Raw genomic sequence first — 18,775 nt, 5'->3', positions numbered from 1 at the left:
ACCGTGTCTTTTACAACGGAACGCTATACTTTAAATCAATGATGGAACTTTTGTGTAAAAAGTTTTTTCGTGCATGCACGGGTCAGAAGGTACTCAAGGTTGTGCAAGTTGCATGGACCACAGCTGTATATACACAGATCAGAAATCGAATCCAGACGACCAAAGATCGCTACGAAGGAACTGCGTTCTCGTGCGAATTTCAAGGGATCTTATTTTAGACTCTGTAACCGGCGAGCATGTCGGCCTATACAGGGTGTCCTAAAACGTGCGACGCAAAGTCGAAAAAATAAATAAAAAACGTAGATTGAACGTTCTTTTTTTTTGTACAGAGACCTTGGAGCAAAATCGGTTCTGCGTTCTCGATGCATTTTGCAGAAAGGTATCGCTTTATTTTAGGACAACATGTATACACAAAGTACTGGAAAGTGCCCGTTCACAGCCAGGCTACTTTGCCATTGTCTATTAATAGAGGCGCCTACTCGTCACCGCGATTCGATACTACGCAAGAAACACGAATACTTGATATCTGGACACTATACGCAACTAAAGAACGATCGTGTTCCCAATGATCACGGCTTGGAATAACTTGGTCTTTTCGAGCGACCGATCGATTTAAAAAACTCGCTGTTTTTCGTCGGGGTATCGATACGCCTCTATCTACAAAACTTCACTGCCTCCGTTGGGAATATCTTCCGAGAATAACATCCGGAATAATTCGAAAATTATTCGAGCACGATCGTTGGTCGTCCACGTCGATCTCCCGTAATCGAATTTCGGGATCTACCTTCGGCACGCACACGCACGCACGCACGCTTGGGAGCGCAAACACGATATATCGCGCGAGCGAACAGGAGGACGACAGAGAGGAGAATGTACCGCGCGAACTCTGTTCGCTGTTGGCGAACTACTTGGGCCAGACCGCGAGTTCACAGTGGTTTATATAGAACCCAAGAGAGGATCGTCCCACGTATCGGCCAGAGAAGAGAGGAGCGTTGCCGATACACGCGTGGCCACGCGCCGGAGAGAAGAGGGACGTATCTAGCCGAGCTATAGAAACGAACCAACGGAGTGCAGCTTGCGTGATGCGCATCGTGAATAATTCTTTACGTATGCGTATTCGGTAAACTTTAAAGTTACGAACCAGCAAATCGGTCAGAAAGGGCAAACGAGGGGTCAGAGAGGGAAGCACATGGTTACGCTTTTTACTCTTGACGATCCTTTGTCTCGAACAAGAATCATAAGAGGATGGCACACGTTGGACAACCAGAAAGAACCCGAGAGATTTTTAGTCGAGCACGCGTTGGTAAGGCGTCGAACGAGAAATCAACACGCGTTCGCGAATGAAAAAAAGTATTCGCGCCGCAAAACCACCGTGCGTTGCTATTCTTAGACAACGATCGAAAGAGAAAGGAGCCATGAGGGGCGAAAACGAAACAAGGGAAAGGGGGGAAGGATAGAGAGACATATTAACAAAACGGCGCGCCGCGACGACGGGCAGATACGAGAGTACTATTTGCCGGGAACGGCCACGCTACGGACAAAATTTTTGAGTCCGTTCCAAACTTCAAATGCTACTGGCTTGACCTTTAGACAGCATTAGTCACCGAGTGAGTCAATTGGAAATTCAAGCTGTCGCAGCAGCGACGGGGCTTCTCCAACTATAACGGCGTTGCAAATATTTTTTTACGAATACGCGCGACGCAATCTGCGCCGCTGGACAGAACGATAAGACATTTAACGTTATTATGAATAAAGTATCTCGTAAGAGATTTCCGTTCAAGGTTATGCGTTATAATGCAAGCAAACAAAGAAAGGAACATTGTAATTTCAGCTGGATAAAATATTAACGTTGAACAAGAGTGTAGATCCGTTCGAGTCTATTCTATAAAATCGTATTATTTATATGTAGTTCGAACGTAACTGCGACAGTCGTACGATTTAGCATAATAAGCGACACCTTGCAATGTGATTAATCCGTGCACGAGTAATAATCGTCGATACGTGTCGCGAACCCGTTTTTTGTAAACAAGTATTTCGATAACCGAATGATTAATCGTCGGGAGATGGAAAATTCCGTTCTTTCTTGCTTTGACAACGAACCGTGGAAAGCGTTCGGCTCGTAAAAATAATTCGATGGTTTCCTGTGACCGATCGACGGTTCGAAATTATTCTTGGACCAGGCAAGGGAAGCGATGGTTGGTTACCAACCGAGACATCTGGACGAGATGCATCGACCGCGAATGGGCTTACGGACGGAGACGTTATTTCGCCAACGATGGAAAGAGAGCTCTCGTTACGACCGACGTATTAATTGATGTTAACAGCGAAAGATACGCCGTGCTAACGAACCGTGCTTTTTACTTAGTCGAACGAACGTGCCGCGCTTTAACGCTGAATTAATAGAAATGAATAGTTACGGTACTTATCCTCGCGATTTAATAAAACAAACTTGGCGACGTAGCTTTTGGATAAAAACTGGATTACTTTTTGCAGAAACCAATTAGATATTATTTTTAAACTGGTCTGTCGCGATACTTGAAGAGAAGGTTCGTTGTTTCGAGCAACAAGAACGAAACGCCGTGGCCGTCGTAGTTGCCATCGACGCCGTCGACGACGACACGCTCCGAGAAGCACGCACGGCACTCTCGCATATTCACCCTTTCGTCCGCTCTCTTCACCCTTTCAAGAGGGTCGCGAAACGCAACAGAAGAAGGGTGTGCGTGGATAGAGAGAGGCGGGTATCGATTTTATCATTCGTACACGCGATTTCAACCGCACGAGAAAGCCAGACGGAACGAACAGTCCCTGTTGGTCAACGATATTTCTTACTGGACGAAGATCATTCTTTTTTTTTTTATTGAATTCCCTTCGAATGGCGAGCTAAACGTTAATGATCTATGGGATCGTTCGATCTAATTACGTCTGTATGCGTGTACCTTTAACCCCTTAACGCTCATATTTTTCGGGTTAACCAAGAATGATCAGTTTTCTTTACTGGATTTGTTTCCAAGTTGTATAAAAATTTTGTTAATTGCAATGTTGTATCCGACGTATAATTTGAAGAAAAACAAATATCGTCATCCCTTAAACAATTAGATCGAAGAAATATCGTCTGTGTTGTTAAACAACACGACAAGCATAAACAAAATAAAACAAACATGCATGGGCCTCGAGAACATAATCAAGTTTTTTCTAGAAGTTTCTGTTCCTGGATCATTAATATTTGGGGGAAGTTCGTGTGCATAAGCATAGGCTTTCTCCTCTCATTGGCTGCTCCTCGAGAGATCTATTTTCCTTCTCTTTCGTTAATCGTCCCAAAATGCGAACACATGTAGAATATTTCGCATATCGGTGAGAGGATTTTCGACGACTGGGAATGTTCGAGCCTGAACTATCCGAGAGATCTATTTGGACTTACGCGGGTGATCGCATTTACAGCCAAAAGATGGGAGAGAAATGATTCGTGCAAGATGGCGGAGGCTGTGTCCATTCACAGGCGGAAACGAAAAAAGGGCAAGCCACGATGGAAATAAAAAGGGTGAGAAGATAATGGATGGAGAGACTCGTTATCGAGCGTCTTCTCGTCGAAACGTGCACTGTCGCGTTCTGTGGTTTCCAAGTTCGGCGACGAACGACCACAGATAGAAAACTACACTTGGGAAATCACGCGATGCGATTTCGCACGTCCGATCTCGATCAATAACGGTGAATTATTTACGCGATGTTCGAAACGATCTCCGCTTGGATCTTCACCGCGTTTCCGATTAATTTAAAAAATTCTATTTCGAATACTCTGGCCCACTGAAACGGATGCTTCTTTTGGTACCTTGTTGGTAAAGCTATTCTCTTCTCGCCCGTTCCCGCGCTTCGACGGATAAACCGAAACTCCGACACCGATAAAACAGACGCACTTATCTGGCTTACTTTTATCGTTTTCAAATCTAAACCGCCTTGGGAAGTTTCTATAGGGAGCTTTCGAAAATCTGTCTGCCCATATTTCGTTTCCTCTACTTTCATTTTGCTGAGACATCGTAGAATCCTACGATCAATATTCTATCAACCCTCGTTCAGCGAACTTCAAATCCACTTTTCGATCTATGCAAATTATTTCAGTGTCTACGTTTCAATAAGTGACGATAATAATAACAGCAAGTGAACTGTTAAGATTAATGCAAAAGTAGGGTACGATAAAATTCAGATTAAGATAGACATGAACTCGTTAAGACGGTTCGTCGTCCGAGGGTTGACGCTGACGCTAAATTTACGAAACTCGTCGATTCGATAATTGAAGTTACAAAGTTCCTGAATATTATTTGTTTACGATGCTTGCAAATCTAGGGTTAAACAATCTGATAACCCGAAGCGGGGAAAAGATTTTTGCTCGTGCTTGAGAGCGGCACGAATCTTTCGCCCGGTGGCAGACCGACCGCGACCGGCTGGTAAATGCGAAAAGCCCTGCCCTGGCAGCCCTGTCGGTTGGCATGGCAACAGCTCCGCGCGTCCCGGCGTCGGGGCGCTCGATACTAGACGACGACGATGACGACGACGACGACGACGCCCAAATCTAAAGGGACGAAAAAAGCCACTGCCCCCCCCCCCCTACCTCTGCTAGCAACGCGTGAAAATTCGATACAGAGTTACGAATCTCGATTCGCGAACGATCGATCGACGAGTCTTTGGACCTTCTCAAAGATCGTAAAACGGTCGACGAACAGCTAAGATTGCTCTTTACGGCGCGATACGTTATCAAACGCCATTGTTTATTGTCAAAGGAGAGCCAATGGATTTTGCTGGCTCGAAAAAATCCCGCGATAATCGTGCTGGCAACTGGTATATTTAGAATCGGTTTTATCGTCGTGCGAATTCGTTATTTCAATGCGCTCGAAGTGTGTCGGGTCCGATACCGACGTTTATAAATAAAGAAGAAGGAAGCCGTGCCGGCGACAAAAGGACGTATATTCGTCGCTTGTATTTTTAATACAATGGCATCTCGATGACGTCGAATGACAAAAAGTTGCAGATCTGCGACGAGGTCTTTCAACCGACGCGCGCGATGGGGTCCAAATCGCCCGGCGAATCGTCGAAAGCGACGAAATTGGTGGGATTCTAAAAACGGTTCATCGGGACGGACAAAGGGCCTGAAAGGGTCCGAGGTGTAATTCGCGAACGAACCACGGGTGCATTTGTGAAATTAATTTTCCGACTGTGCACGTTCGTGGTGCGTTACAAAGTAAATTGAGGCGTACGGAGGGAGGGGCACACCTTTCCTCTTTCATTAAAAATGAATTCTCTGGGCTGTGCAGGGGTAACGATGCCCGTTAGTCCCATATCTTTCCTACTCTCCGGTGTCGGAGAGTAGATGGAGAGAGAAGCGTGCTTGATTACCTTTTCTGGTTGCCCCAACCGTCTCCATCTGCTCGTTCGATCGTTTCCTTTGCATTATGCCCCCTCCCAAAATAAAGGAGCTACGTTTCGCGATGGGATAACATAATGGAAAAAGATCGTTTCGAGAAAACGGAGCTGCTTCCGTTATCGGTTCTTCTCGACGTTACGTAACGAGGGATGCTACCTAACGCTTCGATTAATCGAACGATAAAGCGTTATTTTTGCAACGTCTCGGGTAACCGAAGATTAAAACGGAATTTTATTGGAAAACAAATTAGTCATCGTGGAGCACACTAAGGGTAGAAAATAGCAAATTCAGCTAAATTTCAAACACACGATTTCTTTCGAGAAATCGAAAACCGACGGGAACCGGTATCGTTCGGGGAGCAAACAGGTTCTTCGGATAATCCGTTTAATCCAGACAGCTTCCAGATACGTCCCCATAGGTAAACGTTCAACAGTTCTGGCCGCCGGCCAACGGATCAACCCGGAGGTTGATTACTTTGTAATTGTGTATATTTTCTCTGGCAGCGAAATAAGACGTCAGAGAAAGCGGGCGAAAACAGAAAGCAAACAGAAATTCAATTTACGAGGCGAGTAGATCATTCGATCCTAGAGAGTACGCGTGTAGTCCGAGGTCTGTGGTCGACGCAAGAAAATTATGGTAAACTAGATGCAACCGATCGCCGAAAGAACGCCATTTTCTACTTTTGCAGAGGACACGTACAAGACGTTTACGTTTCTTTTTACCTGGACGTAGCTACGCGAATCGATATTTGACCAAGAAAATATTCATCGACGCGTGACCGAGCAGCGTGCCCGGATGATGAAGCAAAACCAGCGGTCTTTCAACTCGCTCGTAGACTCCTTTTGTTCTTTATTACGAGAAAGCAAATCGTCTTTTACCTCTCTCTATCCTTCACGACTTCCGACTCTTCGCGAAGAATTCTAACAGACTTTAAATCGACGCCGACGGATGAGTCCGTAGGGATGGAAAGGCAATCGTTAAAGGGCCCGGTTGGCTCGTTAACTTTCCATCTATTACAACTCGTTGAGGAACCCTCGACGTCGCCAGAAATTCGCGCGCGCGCGCTCGCCAATGATAAACGAAAAAAATCTTCCTCTATCGGTCGCGGAATGAAAAAATCCGCGACGCAGTATCGATTCCAACGACGTCGAGTATTTATACAACGGTCATCGAACCTTCGCTACGGAGGAGACCTCGCGAAACACAGAGTGCGCGCGCAGCAAACCTCTTCCATCCGAGTTGTCGCAAGTTTCGTGCTTTTTATTCGCGTTCCACCTGTCGCATTGTGCTCTCGAGCTGCCGTGAACGGACGCGTGACGCGGTCTGGTCTGGTGTGGCCCGGGATAAAATGCGATTGACACTAGGAACGACGAGCATCCTCGTCGACCCGCTCTCATTGTCGCCGCGAACAACCGACCGAATCATTTTCGACAAGACGAACAAAGAGAAAGCGTGAGGGAAAAGGAGCAACTGGCGAGAAAGCTCTCCAAACTCAGACGACGGATTTCAAAAATCTAAACCTACATTATAACAGTTTTCAAGCCCTGCTCTAGACCGATCCGGTGAATTCCCACGTTAACCGGAACGCACGGCGGAACGGGAAATATCGTTCGTTCGCAGTTGCGAGGTCGGCTACGCGTACGTAACTCTGCCCTTTCTCGCCGCACCGTTCCCCACCTTCTCCACGTTCTCGTTTGTCCGATATATTAGAAAAACGACTGTATTCTCTCAAGGTTCCGGAGTAAAGGGTCGTCACAGTCCTCTCACCTCTCAAAACGTAACTTCGAGGCCAGAGATCCTTTGGTTCAAATCTTTATCGTATTCGACGATGCTTCGATGACCGTCGGGTCATCGATCCCGTACACGCTCCCCTTCGGCGGTCAGCAACAAAGCATCGAGCTCTTTGCCATCACTTCGAAATCACACGTCCGCGATACATAGAATCGCGGTGGCACACCTGTTCAACTTAAGGGGCCTTTCTACCTTGTGGGATTAAAAAAATCGATATTTTTTTTTTTTGCATTTTCCTTTAGTATGTAGTCTCGAAAATATGTCTACCAAATATTAAATTGAAATTTGAAAAACTAACGAAGTTATAGCCTGTTGAAATGTACCGCGTGCAGGTATAACAACTGGACGTGAAACTTTAAAGCTGTTTTTCTCGAAACTACATTTTTCGGCACTGCGTGCGTGATAACTAAAAAACTATTCAAGATATCAACATCAAATTTATACAGTATCTTCAGAACTGGTCTCCCTATAGCATGAACTAGGATAATTGCGATATATGCAATACGTTTTCTTTTATTAACAAAAAAGCAACCAAATATATGAAAATATTCAGTATTTTTTCGTAAAATAGCTGCCATTTTGCCATTTTTTGTTTTTTTTTTTAAAAGATCCTAGTTCATGCTATAACCACACTCATCTATATTAAGAATATCGTTGGTTTTAGGATTTCGAATAACTTGTTCGCAAGATATCACGTACGGCAGTCGGGTGCCGTTCGTAAAAACTGTCGTTTGATGATCAACAAAAACAGCGTAATCAATAGATATTATGCGTTACAAAAATTCGTAAATATAGCTAAATATATAATAAATGTATCTACAAAATCCGGAATTAATCGCTCTTTAATAACCCGCAAAAAAAAAATCACAAAGAAACACGTATTTTTCATGCCTACAAGGTAGAATGGCCCCTTAAACCACGACGAGTGACACGCGATACAAGATTCTCGAGACGTTAGCCCAAACACGTCCGCTTTCTTAAAAAGGTGTTGGCGCTAACAGATAAATTCATTGCGATCTCGTTAACGAGCCGCCTAGTTAATTGGCGATTAGGACCGCCTGTAGGGATTCAAGGATTTACGAAACGCTCGAGAGAATTTGTTTTCTCCCTTCCCTACGACGTAGTTGCACTCGCTGCTCGAAGGAATCGAGCGGAACGCCGCAGCCGGAGCGTGGTTTCTTGCGAATCTTTTTACACGTCTTTATACGCGCAATTAACTTCGGCACGATATTATAAAGCGTTCGCGTGCGTTGCTTCTTGCCCGTGTGATTCACGCGAAACCGTTCGTTCGACGACGTTGAATTTTTTCCCGTCAAGCTTTAATTAATTAAGTTGACCCCTCGACCCGTTTCGTCTCGTTTACGTTCGTCGACGTTCTTATTCCGCGGGCTTTTTATCATCGAACTCATCGATTGGAACAAGACGATATCAACTTTCGAAGATTATAAAATTTACAACGGTATGGATAAACCCGAACACGGTCATCGGATGAATTTCATTCGTGGCTATTAGGATCGAAATCGAAGCCAGTAAGAGACTACCAAGACGCCATCCGTGGCGAATCAAACCGGTTTTTAACCATCCGCTCGATCTTTTGCCACTGTTGCGGCGACGTATTCTTCGCGGTGTATGCATGTACCGTTGCATGTACAACTGGAACTGCAACTGTGACATATTTTAAGACCGCCAGGACTGCCGTGTCTCTCGTCACATGTCACATAAATTTCGATCATCCCGATGCACTACGATCGTGCTCTTAATATTCGAACAAATCGCGTTTCTCGTCGAATAATCGCTCGTGTAAGAACAACAGAATCCAACATTTTTCGATAAAGGATTTTCTGGTATAAGAAATCACAATGAAAATTTCTTTATACGATACCACCAAGAGACGAGTCTGGTGTTGGAAGGTGTACGTATTTGCGGAAAAGTCGCGTGTACGTGGTTCGTGACCATGAAACAGTTGGAACAAAAGAACCCAGCGAAAGCTTCTGTCGCCCCCTTACCTTGGCACGAGCGTAGCTCGCAAAACCTCTGGTACGTTGCCCTTAACCCTCGCCGTACAGGTGTTTTCTTTTTTCCGGGAGGGCTGAGTCACGCGAGGCGAAACTAACCTTCGCCACGACAGAGACACCCGACAACCTTTTACCTTCGATCCTCCGTTAGACCTCCATCCGCCACACACTTTTCCTATACTGCTAATTAATACCGCTCCTTCCATGCGGAAGTGCAACTCTCCTTACTCCCTCGCGCCGTTTCCTTTACAATTCTTTACAAGTCATCCGGAGACACGAAATATACAAACGCCCCACGCGTTGCTGGACGAACCAGCTCGGTAAAAGGGGACACAAAGAACGAGTCTCGCGCGACCACACCCCATCTGCAAAGCTTTCGGTCGGCGAGCGATTGGAAACAATGTGATATTCGCGTAGGTGCGAAACCGAGAATACGACGGGGAGACAAAAAGGCGTTCTTTCGCGAGGGCGGCTCGTCATCGACGATCAATTTATAACCAATTCCACTTTAAACGAATCCTACGCCCGATTTTCTTCGTCTTACAATTTAATCTAGAATTAGCGATTAAACTTCTTTCCGGAATATTATTATTGTCTTCTCTGGAAGCGTACAACAGAAATGTAAGAAAGAGACTTAATTTGATCGCGCGACGACGAGTACTTTGGATCACCGGTGAATGAACCTCGAGCAGAGGGATAAGGCGAGGGAAATCTGATCGTCGATAGGACAGGCGCTTGCCTAACGGGGGTGTGTGTGTGCGTGCGCCAGTGGATTGGTCGACGATGACGTTCGAAAACGTAGAGTCCACGGGTGCATGCGATGCGAGCGAGCATCGTACGCCGAACCGAAGAGTTTGTTTCGTGACAAAATAACTCGCTGCGTAGGTAAGCGTATCCGGGAAGTTTGGGCCATTGAACCGCGTTACCAGCGAGCACAATGAGCGATAGAAGCGTAGTCGATCGTCGATCGGTCTCTCCGGGGCAGCCCCATTACCGATTTCAATAACAGATATGCCTCGCTTCCCGTAGGATATCGACGCTCGCTCCACATCGTAGGAGGCTTTTACGCTTTCGATCGATTCTCGCTGCTCGTTCGCGAGATACACATTATAATTGTTCCCATCCTTTCTCCTTAAACCATATCGACGATAGTATGTCTAAGTAAAGCTTTTCAAGAATCGAAAGTATTTGGAGGACGTGGAACTCTGCATGAAATAGAGGATAACAAGGCATAGAGCAATAAATTCTGCACGCTTCGGAGTCGGTGTCGTGTTACTCGTTGTACAAAGACATCTTGATGTTACGAAGCACGCAGACTGTCGTTATTACTACCACTACTACTACTCGTTATGATTCCTTAATGACTCGGAATGTCGGTTGTTCCTTCGGAAGAGTGAAAGTCGCGGTCCCAAAGTTCGCGCGTTCGCTTCGCCGCGGAGGAGCGCAACCTTTCGGTGAGATTGTTAGCGATAGGCTGCACGTGAAGTACCCAGCGTAGGCACACGTAAGGTGGAAAACGTAGAACGTAATCCGACGAGCGTGTGTCGTCGTCGATCCAGTTAATTCTAAACCGGCGGTCGAGCACAAAATTTTCAAACCACAGACGTCTGTCTGGCGGACGTTCGATCGTACCGACACACGAGCCTCGACGAGTCAATTTTACAAAGATGGCTAGTCAACGGTCACGAACGACTTATTTCATCTTCGATCACGGCCGCGGGGACAGAGACGGCGAGGACGATTACGTGTTCCGCGAAGGGTAACGGAGACAGAACGTGAAGAGACACTAGGTACAGACGGAATAGCCCTGAAGCGGCAACGGAGAACAGGGGGATAATTCAGTGACTCGAAGCCGGTTTTCCATGGCGGCCTATCACGAAACTCGCGAGGTACGACGAACCAGAAGGATGAGTCACGGCCTGTTTGTCTGTCCCACTCCTCTCTTCTTTACGCCGTGGTGTGTGCAGCTGTAGTAAAAGGAAGGAGTCTGCGGCTAGCCCGCGACGCGAGACACGGACAAGAAGAGAAGATGAAGAAGGTGGTAAAGAAACGCGGAGGATTAGCCCCGACGATCTCGAGGCTACGTTCGCCTACACGCGGCTAGCTTGACAACCAGAGGGAAGAACAAGAAGAAGGAGACGTCCAAACCTCGCTACTTATTATATGTATATGTATACATTCGCCCCGCGACGCGATTTATAGCGAGCAACTGCTCCCAAGCAAAGCGTATTCCCACTATTGGCCATCTAACGGAAAGATTCACTCCTCGATCCAATTAAGCGCCGATTCGAGTCATCGACAACTTCGCGTGACCGCTCCTCCGTAAAATCCCTAACCTTCGTTGGCGTTACCGCGAGAAGAGGTGATCGAAATCGTCGATTATAGGCCAGAATTAATAAATTTTCCGACGAACTGACGCGTCTCGTAGTAATAGAATAGCTTTTACCGATAACCATCCGTGGGCCATGCGATCAAGGCTACGACGCTATAAATATCCACGATGGGGAAAAAATTCAAACGCGGCTAGATATTATAATTGACTTTGTTCAGTTCGAACGTTCTTGGTATTCGCGTATCTCTTTTGTAAAATAAATCTCCGATAAACACGAATCTCTCGGAAAATTTATTAGACGTCTCGAGGGCAATTAAACACCGACAGAGTTTTCGATCCGTGACGGTTATCGCATGGTCGTTCTCGATTATAACGCTAGGTCGATTGTATGAGAATCGAAGAGAGCAGAAATCAAGCCCGAGCGTTCATCACGCTCGTGTCCGGATGACTCGAGCCTTTATTTCGTACGCCTGATCTCGATGGAGCCGCAAAAATCGGTAGCCGTCGTAACTCTGTTTTTCTTTTCCATTATCTTGATTGAATCAAGGTGGTGCAACAAGCGCGTACGTGGACTCGATAAGGCAGGATTCTTTACTCACCTCCGCGAGTGGTTCCTCCTTGGTGACGTCTCCATTCTTGGGTGCTTCATCGCGGGCAGGTTTGCTTTTATCCTTCTTGCTGAAGCTGATCGACCTGAAGGACCACTTTTTCTTCATCTATAGACGAGGAAATGGCATCGATAACGATCGAAGGACTCATTACACGCAACGATGTGTCTTAGTTCTCTAAAGCCGCGTATAGACGTAAGTGGCAAAGCAATCGATACGCGAGATCCGAGCACGCGTTCTCTTCGATTGACAAAAAAACGCCAGAAGTGCTGTCAAAATTCATTTGTTCGATATATCTGATATAATATATATTGTCTGATTTTTGCTAGTTTTTTGGGGGTTTCTGGACCACGTGGATTACTTTGTCTTTGGTCTATACGCTATCTAACACTAAACCGACCGACACTTCATATATATATACCCATTCCTACCACGACCGGTCAAATGATCTTGTTTCAAGTCGATACCGAAGTTAATTCCGGGGAAAACAATTATTTACCAAAAAGTCCCGACTAGTAATTACGCGAACATCCTGTCTACAAATTTAAATTAATTTTCACTTAAATAAACAATTTATAACCCAGTTTTATCGCATACCAGCATTAGGAATTGCCAAAACATCTGTAGGTATGTAGAGTCAAAGTAAATTTCAAAATAAACATAGCAGATAGCAAAAATTATAGCAGGTGATATGGTCATTGGGTAGAGGATGAAATGCCCTTTAAAACGAGCGTTCGAACGAGTCGATAGCTTTATTAGTTCCGGAGATATAGCGATTTTAGTTTCGAGTCGATGCGGTGGCTAGTTACGGAGATATAAGGGTCCGAAGCGTTTTTTTACGTTCATTGACGCGAGGTCAATGACCACGCGTAGTAATAGTAAACAGTGCGTAGTAAATTCTTGGAAACACTACGGAACTGGGTCACGACAGTCACGACTCACGTGCGACAAGGAGGTCCGATGCATTAGACGGAGACAGAGAGAATCGAATTAAAAAAATTACCTTTCACATAAATTGCGATATCTCTGAAACGGAAAGTCGGATCGGCAAAAACCAAAAGCCATTTTAAAGGGGAGGCTTTGTCGCTTCTAATGCTGGATCAATTATGGATAAAGCACTAGTAGTTTCGGAACTACACTCGTCTAAAGTTTCACTATTTTTAATACGCGTTAATAAGCTTTCGTAAGGCGGAGAGCGAGACATAGTTAACTTTACACGACGATATCTCGAAAACGGAAAGTCGGATCGTCATAAACCAAAAGCCATTTCAAAGGAGAAGCTTCCCCGCTTCTAATGCTGGATCAATTATGGATAAATCGCGAGTGGTTTCGGAGCTGCACGCGTGTAAAGTTTCTGTACTTTTAATACGCATTGTTAGACTGTTCCCAGATAGTGAAACCTGAAGATTCTTTCTTTTTATCTTTGCTACATAATACCTATTTACATTAGAAGCTAACTGCAACTTGATAGCACGTTTTGTTTTTTACAAAGAAATATGAATCGTTCGATCGATCGTGGTAGATTTGGTGTTAAAAATGAATAATTAGCGTGTCATGGTCGATTAGGATAGCTTGCAAAGTGAAATTTCGGTGCATCGTTAATGTTATTCGATAGAATAGTTTCACCTTGTCTTTTTTTTTGGTTTCCTTGGTCTCGGGAGAAGTGGCGGCATTGGGACTAGTGGGAGTCGTTTCTGTGGGTGTCGTGACCTCTGCCGTTTCCGCGGCGGATTCTCCAGCCGACTCTTGCTTCGTCTCCTCAGCCTTTACCTCATCCTGCTGAAACAGAACGCAATCAATTCGGTCAAATAAATTTTCTTCGTTGACGCCTTAAATAAGAGAATTCGAAAGAACCGGTTTGAAAACAATCAAAAGTAAAGGAAAACCTGTTGCCGAATCTGGATTCATCCCACCGCCGACCAACATGTTGTCAAACTGGATTCGTCCTACCAACGGCGTATTAATGCGTTATCGGATCCAAAATCACGCTCAGGTGAAACGAAGGAAAACCGCATCGACGTAAACTCTTCGATGCAAATATCGGGAATACGTCCGTGGCAGGTGCGCCCCGGCTGGCTGATATTAGCGGTTCGTAAAGGTGCACCGGTGTTACGAAATCTTTTAAAAGATTTATCTTGCTTACCCTCGACTTTATTTTGCAAAAATCGTACGCATAAAATGAATCGTTTACCATCGACCGATAGCGCGAAATATTCACGCAAAAATTCCTGCGACTGTTGTATCGGTGCAGAAGAGCGTCGATAGCGCGCGCGGCGCGGTGTTGTCGACAAGCGGACGCATTCATATTTAAAGTATATACGATAACGTGAACGTGCCGATGCCGTTCGCGTGTCGTGTTGCTAAGTATGCGACGGCCTTAAAGAGTGAAAGTGTGGTTGGCTGGTTGGTTGGCTGGCATGTATACGCATCGTTTCTTCGATTGGACAGCGATTCTCGGAGCCGATCTACGCGCATTCGTCACTGTCCCGTGGCGAACAAACAATCGAAGAATACGATATTACTCTCTCCTCGTCGACGCGATACCGAGTTATTCTTCTTCACGAATCATTATTTCCGACGTTCCGACGCGCATTATCTTCGTTTAATGAAATACGATGAACCGACGACAAGCATTGTTTGCCGCTCCGCTCGACGGGACCGCGACCGAGACCGTTCTTTAACGCCACGAATCGTGTAAACATCCAGCCGGCTTTATTATCGATGCAAATCCTCCGGAACAATTCCATTTCATCATCGTTTACACGTTCCCCGTTACAGACGATCCTAACACGCCCGCGACTATGTACACTCCGATACCGATCGGATTTTATTATCTATTGTAAGATCTATGCGCTGTCGGTGAAAGCGTGATTGCGAGGCATGCTTCAATTTTCAAATTTCACTAATTCAACTTTCCTGGACTGTGACGCAGACAGGGCCATAAACCGCCCCATGGTTACAATCGATTCGCAGTCACCGTTAGGCGAGGATTACGACAGGTCTAAAACTCGTCGTTTTACCAAATTAAAATCCCATTATACTCCAGCACACAGTCCTGCCATAAACCTTGGAATTTCTAACCAAAGGTACACAGGTAAAAATAGGTTGCTGCAGAATGTTACCTGAATCGACTGACTTTCTGGAATACTTGAACAATTCGACAACACGAACTCGAACCATATTTATCTACGATGGAACGAATTAGACGAACGCGACTCGGATATCTTTAATTTTTCTAGTCCACGCACGACGTAAATATTCATGGGAACGCACGTCTGATGCGCGGCGAGTTATAAATAAAAGAATCGAACAAAGGTCTATCGATGGATCGCCAATGATTTGTCCGGGATTTGATATGCAAGCGGGTGCACAAACCTTGCGCGAACGATAAAAAAATCTGCGTTTGTCGATCGAACAATATCGGAATACGAAGAAATCCGCGGTTCGAGGCTGCGTCGAAGGACGGGGGCCCAGCGGGTGCAGGTGCAGTTTCTGCAAAGAATTCCAGACAGCTGAATCACCATCGCACACCACGGCTATTAAAACGATCGATTTCATTCGACAAAATCACGGTAAACGTTGCATATGAGCGTATACGAGCCACGTGGCGCGATATCGTAAGAAATAATGTAAAAGAGAAGCGTGTAGAAAAGGAAGAAAAAGTACCTGTACAATAAGTCTACAAAGATGCAAGTCGTGGGAAAGATCCAACGGATCGACGTGATTAGAAAACTTGTTAATTTTATGGCGTAAATAATAATAAAAGATCGAAGGGCGCCGGTCAAGGACACTCGAGAATTTACGAGTTTCGTGCAGATAATTGCGAGCCTGCCGTGATCGATTCTGTTCTCCCTACTAAATCGAAGGGTTCGTTTTCTGTGCAACCGCGGCGAACCATTCGAAGACGCGCCATTAAATGAGCTCGTTTTGTAGCGAGGCTCGTGAGAATTATGGAACAATCGTTCCATGGTTCGCATAAAGGAACGCAGAAGAACGGGTGAAATTCGAGCGGTCGAACTGCTTCGTGACAAATCGACCCAATTCGAAACACGCGTTTCCCTTGGCTACGAACCCGCCTATGGTAATGCAAACAGGAAAAAGCTTCGAGAAGAAATTGTACGTACAACTTTGGAAATTGTGATTTAATCGAGGCACGAGGGAGCGTGCTCGTTGTATACGCGAACCTGCGTGTATCGTGTATTAGCGTCGTTAAATGACATGGTCAAGGTTACAAAAGTAAGGTCCGGTCTTTCCATTAGCCTGACTCGTTTCCTCGCGCGACCAACCCGCAGATATATCTTAAATTATTCGCGAAACGCTGGCTGGCGGGTGCCCGGCGCGGCGTCGCCTCCGCGTCGTAGATCCTTGCTCGTGAAAAATAAAGGATCGACAACCTTCGCCGCGACGAAGTATCAAGGGCAGGTGTTCGATGCGAACTGCTAGGCGGGAGGGAGGGCTCTCGAAGTGGTCGCGCGCACCTGCCTTAAGATTTTGCAAGATCGCCACCCGATGCTGACGGACGTAGGTACACGCTGGCGTCTAATATCGCTCGCCCCTCCTGCGAATTATGCCCAAACCGAAATAAATGCAGACATTTGGATCGTGGAAATTCCGTCTGACAAGACGAGAGGTTCATTCGCCTAGAAAAGCAGATGGAATGCGTCAGCGTGAGAACGCTTATGCGGCGAAACACGATTAGTTTAATACCGCGCGTTGTAATTGACCCGAACAAGAGTTAAAGATTCGAAAGGTTTATAGAAAGAATAATTTGTTGGTTACGTTTAGCCATCGGGGTACGTTCTCGCGAGGATTACGGTAACGTGGTTTCCGTAGCTGGTGCGTGAAAGCGAGATTGAGAAATTGATACGCGCGTTACGTTCGCGCGATATCAAACGTTTCGAAGCGAGCAACGCTTTCGTTCTCGCGTCGCGTAAAATTCACGGACGTTAAATTCCGTTTCGTCCAGATTGATCTCGCGAAACAAATATGCCTTGGTTGGTCGAAATCTAATCTGATTATATTTGTAATTAGACGATAATTAGATAGTTTCTACGCGATTCGAAGATTTCTAACTGCAATGGTACAATTCTCTATCCTTTCGAGGTTCCGTTCGGCAAAACTATTTCAATTTTTCTACCAGCGAGAGCGTCTCGTGCGTGTCGCACACCTAGCATATCTTCTAGGTCGATCTCAGAATAGTACAAGTTAACGCGTGTACACGCGATGTCTTTCGATCGTCGCTCGTGCAACGCGATGTCTCGAACAATAATAATAATAATTCCTTTAAAAAGGTGACTACATTCGCCGCGATCGAGAAAGCTGATTCATTGACGTGTTTCGCGGAACGATAACTTTCAGCGTGCCGAGGAAGTCGTTGAAAAAACCGTCGCGCATACGCGTGAATCATCGTTTACGATGTTATTAGAGCGACTTAGGATACGAAGAACCGACAATGCCGAGGTGTTCCTTGGAAATCATCGAACGACATCAACTTGCACTCGAGAGGTGTCTCTCTCGATACTGATACAAATAATTAAAAAATATTGCGTCGGATACGTGAAAAATAAACTAATCTTTCTGGAGTAATTTTAAAGATTGAGGCTTGTACTGCAACTATATTCCTATACTCTGTTCGATGGAGTTTTTTAATTTCAGTAAAAACAAGTATTAAGGTACTCTTATGCCTAAAATTTGCTGGTCGTTGAAAGTATCGAGACGAGGAAATATGTAGGGAATAGTAGAAAAAAAAAAGATCGAATTTCCCGATACAAATAATTAAAAAATATTGCGTCGGATACGTGAAAAATAAAGTAATCTTTCTGGAGTAATTTTAAAGATTGAAGCTTGTACTGCAACTATGTTCCTATACTCTGTTCGATGGAGTTTTTTAATTTCAGTAAAAACAAGTATTAAGGTACTCTTATGCCTAAAATTTGCTGGTCGTTGAAAGTATCGAGACGAGGAAATATGTAGGGAATAGTAGAAAAAAAAAGATCGAATTTCCCTCGATCGAGGGCGTTACCTTTTCCTTTTCCGTAACATCGTCTTTGTCCTTGTCTTTATCCTCGATCGTGTCCGTGTGCGGCGCTATGCCGTTGGTGGTGGGCTTCGTGTCCGTCTCCTCGATCCTTTCCAATTTACCATCGCCAGGTGCAGCTGCATCACCGAGAACGACACCTCCGTCGGTCGGTATCCCCTCCTTCTTAGGAGTGGTCGTTATGTCCACGGATCTTCTACTTTGTTTCGCACCCATCTTGCTCCGTTTACCTATCTATCCTTCCTCTGACTCACCTGCCTCCCGTTCTCGCGCTTTCCAGATGCTGAGATCGGGCGTTGCGCGTCCAACGAAACACTGACCTGCAATCAACCAGCGAAACCGAGTAAATACCAGCTACTTGCTTGCATTCCGTCATACGAATCGGTATGCATGGATCGACGTAATGGAAAATAGAAACATTCTTTCATGGGCCTTCGGTTTCTCTCTTTCCGCTGAATAATACCGAATACATAGGGCCACGTAATATAGAATCTTACAAAATCTTATCATAGAACTAAAAAATTTTATCGACAATCGTGTTATTTCCGTCCCCTTCAATAAATGAATGTCGATCATTTC

The 18,775-nt window shown here is 45.3% G+C and overlaps 1 protein-coding gene across 3 annotated transcripts in view; it reads right to left on the bottom strand.

Moving 5' to 3' along the window:
* Positions 1-18,775, bottom strand: part of LOC122404880 (cell surface glycoprotein 1-like) — a 49,341-nt gene that overhangs the window by 6,882 nt on the left and 23,684 nt on the right. For 2 of the 3 annotated variants that reach the window (XM_043409210.1, XM_043409219.1), the window contains exons 2-4: positions 18,182-18,516; positions 13,786-13,938; positions 12,151-12,267 (exon numbers count right to left, since the gene is read on the bottom strand). In XM_043409210.1, coding sequence (XP_043265145.1) covers positions 12,151-12,267; positions 13,786-13,938; positions 18,182-18,412 — 501 coding nt within the window. In that variant the 5' untranslated portion in view covers positions 18,413-18,516. The remainder of the gene's footprint in view (positions 1-12,150; positions 12,268-13,785; positions 13,939-18,181; positions 18,517-18,775) is intronic. The other variant, XM_043409229.1, reaches the window with a different exon arrangement.

Source organism: Colletes gigas, unplaced genomic scaffold (assembly GCF_013123115.1).
Source record: "Colletes gigas isolate AHSC1104 unplaced genomic scaffold, ASM1312311v1 Colletes_gigas_Sc00001, whole genome shotgun sequence".
NCBI lineage: Eukaryota > Metazoa > Arthropoda > Insecta > Hymenoptera > Colletidae > Colletes > Colletes gigas.
Note: the sequence above shows the minus strand (reverse complement) of the source record. Positions and strands in the feature narration are given on the sequence as shown.